At 34.4% G+C, this 11055-nt stretch overlaps 1 protein-coding gene across 1 annotated transcript; it reads left to right on the forward strand.

Moving 5' to 3' along the window:
* Positions 1 to 5862: 5862 nt before the first annotated feature.
* LOC118041441 (transcription factor TCP9) lies at positions 5863 to 7951 on the forward strand. Its single transcript, XM_035048781.2, has one exon. The coding sequence runs from the start codon at positions 6031 to 6033 to the stop codon at positions 7033 to 7035; it is 1005 nt and encodes a 334-aa protein (XP_034904672.1). The 5' UTR covers positions 5863 to 6030; the 3' UTR covers positions 7036 to 7951.
* The last annotated feature ends 3104 nt before the right edge of the window (positions 7952 to 11055 follow it).

The following is an 11055-nucleotide window of genomic DNA, read 5'->3' on the forward strand; positions in this document are numbered from 1 at the left end:
TAAAGTAATTGTTAATATTATTATAAAAAAAAAAACTTTAATCATTTTGAAAACTATGGGATAAATGCATAATAGTTTTTTTAAAATAATTTTATTTTAATTTTTTTTTTTTAAATAAGGGTTATTAATAAACATCTTTAGACCTGAAAGGATAAGTACACATGTCAGACTTAAAAAAAAAATAAAAGGTTTAGTTTTTCATGATAGGACTGAAAATAGCTTGCTCGTCTAGTTTTTTTTAAAAAAAAAAGTAGATGAACAACATGTCATTCATTAATTGTTTTTTGATATAATAGATAATGCATTGTCTATTTGCAAAGGCACTACATCATTTTATAATTTAAATTTTGAGTTTTTAGATCCAATAAAACTAAATTTAAACTTATTTTAATTTAAAAACACCCCAGGTCATCATGAAAACATTTATAAAGCCATTTGCAAGCTTACAAAACAATTTAATTAGTACAAAAATCATTAATTAATATATATATTAAAATATAATTTATGGATTCTGATTTGATTTTCCAAATATATTTGAAGGGCAAAACAATATTTATTAAACTATCCGTCTCAAAACGAACTTATTACATCAAGATCGATATTTTTGTGATTGATATACTACCGGTTGAATATTTTTTTTAATATTTTTCAGTAATTATTTTTCTCTCTCACCATTCAAGGATTGAAACGTGACAAGAAATAAATTGATGAAAATAAAATGGACTAAAATAAAAGGGGTAAAATAACATGTAAATAGAAACTTCTAAGAACAAATTTGATTTTTCCATGGTCTTTGAACAATAGATATGAAAAGGGAATTTATCTTGTCCTCGTTCTTTTATTTTTCTAAACTACAACCTAAAATCTTATTTCTCAACACCAATATTTAATTTAACATCAAAATAATATCAGACACTTGGCATGTGTAATGGAATGCAAGAAGAAAATAAAACTATGCTAATATAATTCGAAAGGATGAATTGCAAGCAAATAAATCTGAAAAAAGAAAGCATTGTAGAAATGAACAGCATATGAGAATCCAGTAAGATGAACCGCTGTACATGTCTATTTTTTAAGATGATGGCATGTTATGAATGGATTTATTCCATATATTATCATTGTTAAGATTAAAGTGAAGTTTTCTATAATAAATAAATAAATAAAAGCCAAAACAAAGAGACCAACCAAAATTGATACGAGGCTCACTTAAATTGACGATGAACAGAGAAAAATAAAATAAAAAAAAGCTGATAAAAAATATTGTATAGTACTATAAATAACATGAAACCGTATTTCCAAGACATGGAAGGTGTTTAATTTTGAAGTGGTCCAAACCGCATTTCCCCCCACAAGAAGGACCCAGAAGATAGTTTACTTTAATCTACTGACGTGTTGCATTGGCATTGGCTGGTAGTGGTAGGGCACCAGGCAAAAGTTTGTGCTGGTGTTAAAGTTTTATAGTGGGGTTCATGTACCACAGACAAGGGATCCATCCATTGTAGGGGTCCCCTGAACTGAACAGAGAACAAAGACCAGTAAGGGCAAGTGGGTCTTTGACCATACCCCAACCCCATTGTGGCCTCCTCAAGGTAGTGGGGTCCCTCGTCACAAATAGATGAGGCCATGTGGGTCCCCTCCCCCTGGTGACCGGCGAGCTCTCCTTCATTATGGTCTAGACCGGTGAAAATGGTGGGTTCCACCCACCATCCAACTGGTCCACCACCATTGCATGGTGGGCTTGGGTCCACTTGTCGAAGAATCCACACCTTCAAGGTAGAGGGCTCTTCTCTTATTTGTGGTAGGGTCCCTCAAAAGGTGATCAGATGAAATCTGAAACGTCAGATGACTGATGGATACTGGGGCCCGCTCAAATAGTGAAGGCCGTACATTACAAGATGGGTACCCTGACTTTGCCGCTGAGTCCCCACAAGAACATGTTTTTTTAAAATTTTAGTCTTGTGAAGCTCGTTGGAACTGAGCTCACCTGATCAGTCCCTCCTAACTCACTGTTTACCGGTGGCCCGTGTCACCACTGTATGCACAGCTTCAGGCCCTGAAACCATCGGCGTTACCTAAATGAATGATCTCAAATCCTCCTCAACTACTAGCTGTACTATCTGGGGCCACGGGTAGGCATGGCCCACTTTGCAACGCCTATTTTTGCTAGGAGACCATTAACCATGCCAGCTCATTCTCATTGTGCTCTCGTGGTATCTAACTAATTTATTATGCGGCAGTGATGCGAGGAACAGTCATCAACTTTAAAATCCATGTTAGAGAACCACTTGTGATATTACAGTTTAATTATATATTTTTAAAGAATAGTTTAATTATATTTTTTAAAAAAGTTCAAACTTTTTAAGTTTGAGTTAATTTTTTTACTTTAATATTAAAAAAATAAATAAAAATTAAATATATTTCTAAATAAAAATACATGGCATTCTCAAACATCACTAAAAAGTTTTCTGTTAGCATGATCTGACATTAGAAATTGGTCTGTGTCAAAAATTACTGAATAATTATTAGCGTATATCATCAACAGACGAACTAGTTTAGTGTTTAAAATTATTGAAAATTTCAATGTTCTTCGGAAATTTTTAAAAATAATTTTCTCTTAAATCCCATTTATTGAATGAAGTAAATCTAAAAATCTAATGATTGACATTTTATGGAAAGTGATTTAAAAAACAATGTTTTATTGGTATAAAAACAGCATTGTTCTCAAAATAAAATAAAATCTCTCACACGTAACGGTAGGTTTGAAAAATAGGTGTAGAATGAATGCAGCACGTGTTGAATTTTGGGTCTTGAGCTCTTAGAAACCAAACCAGCTAACGTGGCACCATATTACTGGTCCAATGAGGATTTATTTCGCGCGTTGTAACTCGTAACAACTCCCGATCATAAATCCTCGAGGTAGATGTGATTAAAGAGATTTGTTTTCTCTTTATTTTAATACTTTAAAGTTCAAACCTTATTATTATTAATATCTAAAAGAATTTGTTTTTGAATATACCTTATCTTAAAAAAATTAATCTCGTTTAATATATATATATATATATAGATTTATTGAAAAAAACTTTTAATTATTATCATTAAAGGAGAAATAAATCTCTTAGCTCCGAGACGGGACCAAACAAGATTGCAAAGGCTAGATTCCGAGTTAAAGCGGGGCAGCATCTAATTAAAAGAGCCTAGACCCCTCCTTGAGGGGGTCCATGGTGCCAACCCTGCATACCCAGAAAAGTTCTGGTCTAAAGCTCTTATTTCCTGCACATGTTCAAAGCCACGTTGTTTTTTTTTTTTTTTTTTAAAAAAAAAAGAAAATCTAAAAAAAATGCTAAAACTTAAATTTTATTGGTTTTAGCTCTAAAATATTAAATTATTTAAGAGGGGTAGGGAAAAAAACAAATGCAAGGGACTTCCAGCCTCCCCTGGCTCCGCCCATGGTCGTTTACGTGGTAAAATTTAAGCAACGAAATGTTATTGGTGAATTGAATTCGTTTTGTTTTACATGTTATCTATCCCCTTGAGAAGAGAGATAGAAAAGGAATAGGTATGTCATTGTCAGAATTTTTTGATTTATAAATGGAATTTCTTAATTATACTTATTTTCTATTAGCACGAAACTTGCCAACATGATCTTGGACAAAAATAGTCAATTAAAAAGACTCTTTATAGTTTATTAGTGAGCTTGTCAATAATAATTTTATAAATAAATTTACTAACAAACAAAGTGCGTAAAATAAAAACTTTAGCCGCTTTATTTTGTCGATACTTCTATCGTTGAATATAACATCTCACTCACAGAAAAATCATATGTTATTCCATCGATTGTTTTTTTTTTTTTTTCATTGGTATGTTTTGTCAATAAATTTGATATGTAACCATCAAATATACCGCCTGTTATTTATTTAGTGAGTAAATAGTGATACTAGCATTTGCAATGATTCTTTTAAAACTCTTTAAAATATATGGATGAACTATGTTTGTCGATAACCTTGTCGGTAATGATTTAAAAATATATTTTGTTAAAAAAATCTACTAAACAGAAATAGAAAATAAATTTTTTAAAAATAAACTAATTTAAAATTCAAATATTTATTATAAATTCAAATATTTATAAGTTCGAATACAATTAATCTTCAATAAAGATATTGGAGAAGGAGGCGGGTCTTCGCTTGGACTATTGGGTGAATAAGATAGGGTACATGCATTACTCATTTATGATCTCATCTTTCTTACCAATCGATGAAATTTGACCATCTTAGCACTGAGTCGCTTATAATCAACAACAAAAAAATAACAACTTAAGAAAAAATGGTTAAAAACAACATACTATAAAATATTGAGCTCAATTTTCATTTGGGATGCTTGAAAACCTAATTCCATTTAAATAAATTAATTCCAATCTATGATTTCATCGTCGATGTTATGGTTTTGATAGGCTCAGTGTTTATAAACTTGAAATTGCATTCACTAATTGAAGTAAAGTTTTAAAAAATTATTAAAATGTCAATGTGAAGGGAAAAAAACATACATTGAAATGTCATTTTTTCATTGGGCTAGTACTTATGGGTAAAGGATCTCGTTGTGAAGGATAAAAGAAGAGAAGAAATACCTGCTCGTGGAAAAGAAAAGAAGAGAAGATAATGGATCGAGGATAGAAGAAGAGAGAGAAGAGAAAGCAAGATGATGATTTAGGAGGAGAAGAGAAAAGGCTGCAAAGGAAGAGAGAATAAGAGAAATGTGCTAGTATGTTATAATTTTAGGGATCCAGTCTTTTAATTTAGGGATTTTTTTACCGATGAATAATTAAATATTATTATTTTTAATTTTTACATCAGTGTATTATAATTAAAACTTTCAATTTAATTGAAAATTTTCATAAACTCACCATTACCGAGTACTTTTTTGGCTCATCAATAATTCAGTATGTGCTGATTAGTAATAAACAATGTAAGTGAAAAATAAATAATATCTCACCTCTCGGAAAAATAATAACGTACAGTAACCATTGCTGCTTCCGCATGGTCTCTTGTTTATTTTTATACTATCTTTAAAAATTAAATTCTATTTAAAATTTAATTATTAACATTCAACTAATTAAATTCAGAATGTTACGAACAACCTGTTAAAGAAAGAAATCCACACAGCACGTAAGGCCCAATCCGTAGGCTGTGTTGATAAAAATTCAAATGGATTGATTTCGTGGGCAACTAGCTTGCTCGCATCTTCATTGTGAATAATGAAGGGCTTCGAGGATCCTGTGCAATTCAAACTGGGTTGGGACTCGGGAGCAGAGCAGCATCGATCTAGCAATCCACCACTCAACTATTTTGGTAACTTTTCTTGAGAATGGGCAATGAAGAAGAACCATGAGGGAGCATAGACGGGCAGAATCCTTCACCTTGGATTAAAAAGGAAAGATGGAAACTTGAAGCCAATTGGAAGATGGCAACCCTAAAGAAAATTCAAAGCACAAAAAGTACCACAAGCTTCCAAGGGTCATATGATTTGGTGTTTGTCCTCCTTGGAGACGTTTCTCACCACGTTTGACCCCACCAATTCATTAATAGTATGCTTGAAATTGAAAGAGCGGTTTAAATTATTTTTTATTTTTTTATTGTTAACACAAAATAATTAAAAAATATTAATCTAAAACTATAAAAAAATATATTTTTTTTCAGAATCACATTTATACCGCAAACCAATTTATAAACCGATAACATCACGATCCTTTTATAAATGGGACCTACCATGTATCATCATCTACTGCGTCCAACTCTTTTTGGTGATTGGCAGGTAACCGTAGATCTCCCCTATCAAATGTTAGGCCTTTCACAAATCAATATGCAATAAAACCTGCCTTTCTATGCCTATATATAACCCATTTCTTAGCTCCCCGACCCTGTTATTACCAGTTACAAACCCTCCTCTGTATCGACCCTTCAATTCTCTCTTTCGTTTTTGGGTTTCTCTTTTTTCCATCGGCGACGGGCCTCTCCTTGTGGCAGAGACGATGAGAGCATGACAACCGCTGATCTTAGAATCAACAGCGGAGAATTACGAAACATTCGAGGAGGCCCCACAAACAAGAAGAATTGCAACGACATGTCGGCAGCACCAAAGGAAGAGCCATGCACGGAGGACAGATCACCCACACCACCATTAGCAGTCGTGCCGTTCGCAGCAATCCCCATGCCACTAACCACAGCAACCCCACCAAAACGAGCATCAACCAAAGACCGACACACCAAGGTGGAGGGTCGTGGCAGAAGGATCCGAATGCCCGCAACATGTGCTGCCCGGATCTTTCAACTAACCAGAGAATTAGGCCATAAATCAGACGGTGAAACGATCAGGTGGTTGCTTGAACATGCCGAGCCTGCAATAATTGCAGCTACGGGAACTGGAACTGTACCTGCTATTGCCATGTCTGTTAATGGAACCCTCAAAATCCCGACAACAACTAGCTCCAGCGCCGAACCTGACGAACCGAACGCTAAGAAGAAGCGCAAACGACCCGCTAATAGCGAGTACGTTGATGTCAACGACAGCGTATCGGTATCAGCTTCTCTCGCTCCCATAACGACTCGACCGCGACAGCCGCCACAGCCGCAGGCGCAACAACCAGTCGCGGCAGTACCACAGGGTTTGGTGCCCATGTGGGCCATACCATCAAACAGTGTCGTTCCAGGGGCTTTTTTCATGGTACCGTCCATGCCAGGACCGTCTAACCAGCCCCAGATATTTACGTTCCCAGCTGCAGCTAGCCCTCTCATAAATATTTCTCCCAGGCCAATTTCATCTTTCGTGTCGTCCATGCAATCTAATATAGCCGTGGCTCTGCCCGTCTCTGGTTCAAAACCTGGTAAGGGTATTTCAATGACGGCACCGAGTTCAAGCTCAGCTCATACTATTCGGACTACAAGTACAACTACTAATAGCACTCCTCATATGCTCAGAGACTTCTCTTTAGAGATTTATGACAAACAAGAGTTACAGTTCATGTCTCGGTCTTCAAAGCAATGACGAAAATTGAAGGATTTCATTGGTGGATTTTTTGGGTTCTAATCCATTCTGTGGCGTCCGCCATTAACAAGTTTACTCGAGCTCGGGATTACGTGTTTCTTAAGCTTCAAAAAATAAAAGGGGGGGTTAATTCGTGGATGGGGGTGAGAGCACGTGCTCACGTGAGGGTGTTTTAAAGTTGTGCACGTGTAAAGTAGTGTCAGAGCAGGCGGAGAATAGGGTCCACATTAATGGTGGGTCAACAGTAACCACTTGCAAATAAGAGGAGACTAGAGGGGGTCCACATTTTTTGTGGTATTTGTAAGTTATTAGGGTTAAAATCTAAACGTAGTTTTTTTTTTTTTACCATAAATTTCTTATTTTTTTGGAAGAAAGCTTCCAATGCTCTGACGGAAAAAATACCAAAAAGATGATTCAGCAGCCGTGTGGAGAAGGGAAAGGGAAAAAAGACTTGGGCACCGTGGACCGTGCAATGCTAAAAAGACGGGCACTTGTTTTCGTTAGAACATCATGATCGGTTCATCATGTGACGTGGGCGCGGGTCCCGAAGAGGCAATGGGGTCCGAACGGGACCGTTTCTTTTCTTGCATTGTTTGCAAAGCGGCCGCTTGTCCCTACTACGGGGTGGTTCGGTGGTCCGATCGAGAGTGGGGATTGACTGGAACGACAACAAGTGGCCTTGATTATCTGTAACTGTGGGGTCCTTCCCTTTAGTACTGACACGTGGGCCCTTGGTTTTATTTTAATTTTTAACTGGGCCCCTCGTTCTGGTTGGACTGGTGATGAATCTGATGACGGTATCTGATGCTCCTTTTGTTTATAATGTTGAAGTTTGGTTGCAAGCAATTGTAAATGGACCCTGTACCATGTTAGTTTTATCTCACTAATTGATTATTAGTCAAGGTGGTCTTCAATATCTCATTATTTAAATTTTGCGGACCAGACGAATTTTTTTTTACGCAAAAAATAAACTTAAACGACAAAAAAAATAAAATAAACAAAGAACATCGATTCGACACGGTTACGTGTTAATCTTAATTAACTTGTTAAAATTATTACTTGGAGGCTTTGATAACTTGTTAAAAAAATACTAATTAATTCCGTAAAAATCAAATTAATATATATATAAAAACTAAAGATTAATTCAAGATATTTTTAAAAAATATTTAGATGATAACATATTAAATTAATTTTTTTCATAGTTTAACAAGTTAAACTCGCTATTTAAATCATTAACTATATTGTATTAAATAATTTAAAAAGAATATATATTTTCTACCTAGATATATAACAATAAACACATAGATTTTATTTAAAAATAAATAAATGATAAAATTAAAAATAAACTCGCAACTATTATACTGTTTAAGTGAAAATGCAAATGTATCCATGTACACATTGTTTTTCCGTGCCAAATTGGCTTTGTTAATTGCAATAATTTTCACAGGGAGTTCTTGCTCTACACCATTGAATATGATGGGAATGGTGGAGCCCAGATCCCACCACAAGTCCACCCATGATAATGAGAAAACAGGGTCCCTTTGGAAAGTGGTTTTTCCTGGATAATGATTCTTTTGTGGAAAACAATCAAGCATGATTCGTGGATGGGGCAATTTTTAACTGTGCTTTTGGATCAGCTCCCTTTATTTTGTTTTATTTTATTTTTCAAGGGACCGAATTTAGGATTTGTGAAGAAAATAATAATTATAGTTATTATTTCTTATGATTCTAGTGACTCAGACAGCCTCTCTTTCTGACGAGCATTCAGCGTTGATGTGTATAAAGTTCCAATTTGTTCGGGTCTCATCGTCGTCGGATTTTATTTTTAATTAAATTATATGTAAATTAACCTGAATATTTATATTAATACAAAAAAAAAATCAAATGAATCCTGTTTTTTCGGAATTTACTTGTACCTATTGTCCTTGGAGCTTCAAATCTCCATCGTAAGAAAGCTAATATGTCTGGCAATGCAGCACTAAGAAACTACACACTAGAATATTTTTATTAGTTATTTTTTAATTTATTTGAAATAAATAAATAAATAAAATCCTAGATGAAAATATTTTATTATTTTTAGATCACGAGTTTTATCTTATTTTTTAAAATAAACTCGAAAAATAAATAATTAAATCACTCACTAGAGCTATAAAATCTCTCCAACCCACAACTACCATGTAAAATTAAAACAAAACCAACTAATGTCCGGTGATATGCTCATCCTCTTCTCTACTAAAATTCGAATAATATCGACCGTTGGCTAATACTTGTCAGGTAATCAATCCAAGAGCATGGTGACAAAAAGAGAGTAATTAACATAAAACATGCGTTTAGTACGACGATACATGATTTAAAAAAAAAATATTTAAATTTGTTTTTAATTTTTAATTTCAATACATCAAGATTAATAAAAAAACAAAAAAACATTTATTTAATATTATTAATAATAAATATATTTTTAAAAACAAACCTAAATACAAACAGCATGAAAGGCGGGGCCCTCGATTGATAGGTGGATAGCAAACGAGGGACAAGATGTTGTAGGCTAAAATGTCTTATATGGGCCTTCTCTTCGGACAACCGTGAAGACTGTAACCAATTGTGGGCTACACTACGATGGTCAATGGCCTATTCTCTATCTATCGGAAAGCCGAACACCCCGGAGGAGGTGGTCCACGTATACACCTTCAGGTCGCAGTTCAGGCGTGATGTGAACGCGATTCGCCTGAAAGATAGGCTGCCATCAAGTGTTGCGCGGGCTTTTCCTCTCGTTCCAATTCACCTTTTTAAAAATTAAAAAAAAAAAAGAGTTAGAAAGATGATGATTTAATTTTGATCCGAGATTGATTTATAAACTCAACTGTATTAAATAAAATCAACTCCGGAATCAACTCTTTAAAATTAATTAACAGGTAATTAAATAAACCTCGGAGGCCAAAGCCACGTTTGAAAGCTCTCGTCTCAAAACATGGCGGAGAATTAGGTACGGTTCATTCACGTTTGCTGTGAAGCGTGGGAGTTGAGGTTGCTTGTGTTTTTTATGCCGGCATGCTTGTCACCATTAAAAATATCACGACGTCGTGGGTATGGTCGATGGGTCCCATTCACCACCACGACAGCGCCACCACCGGATCTCCTAAATCAGTGGGGGCCTTAAGCTTGGAAGTGGACCAGGCTCACGGAAAGATAAAAAAAAGGGATAATTAATGGGTGGCCTACCGCCCTTTCCTCGAGTCCTTACTTTTCCTGGCCCATCAAAGGACGGGGCCCACGTTAAAGTTTCAGTGTGATGACATTGGAATAGTCGATGTGCCACGTCATAATGTAACGAGAGCTCATTATTAATTAACATTAGCAATTAAAATTAAAATAAGTTATTAGTTATTGTAAGAAAAAAACTAAAATAGATCAATTTTATTTTTCCTCGCCGGTTTTTATGTTCCGGTCCCCAATTTATTTTTGTCACGTTGAAGTCCTTGGATGTTCAGGAAAAAGGAGAAGAAGTTCATTCAAGCATATTATGGACATAACAAGCTTAATCTTTATGTCAGCGAGTTCATCTCGGAGAGGAGAACTCAATGAAAGTGATATTAGAAAAGTTTTTTTCTCTCTCTATTAGGTTTTTTCATATTTTAGAGTGATTAAATGGTATTTTGGGGTTAAAAATTGGCTTAGAGAGGTTCTAATTATTTTTATAGCGTTTCCATGTAAAAAAAGTTTTCAATTCAAATTTTATAATCCAAAACTCTGACCCTTTTTTTCTTATTATAATTTACCTTGTTTTTTTCTTCTTGAATTTGAGATTTATTGATTCTATATGTATTATGCATTTATAATAAAAGAAATCATTTGTATTTAACAGCCATTTTAAATCTCCAAGATAAATAAAAATAATATATAAAAGAAAAGGACAATAATGGCAAAATATTTGCATTTGTTTTTATCTTTTTTTTTTACTATAGAAATTAACTTTTCACTTTAGCATTTAATTAACATTCATGATTTTTTATTTAAATTTGT

This window comes from Populus alba, chromosome 14, assembly GCF_005239225.2.
Source record: "Populus alba chromosome 14, ASM523922v2, whole genome shotgun sequence".
Classification (NCBI taxonomy): Eukaryota; Viridiplantae; Streptophyta; class Magnoliopsida; order Malpighiales; family Salicaceae; genus Populus; species Populus alba.

What these genes read in the sequence shown, in the direction of transcription:
- LOC118041441 (XM_035048781.2), top strand. Translation starts at nt 6,031, where the DNA reads ATGACAACCGCTGATCTTAGAATCAACAGCGGAGAATTACGAAACATT.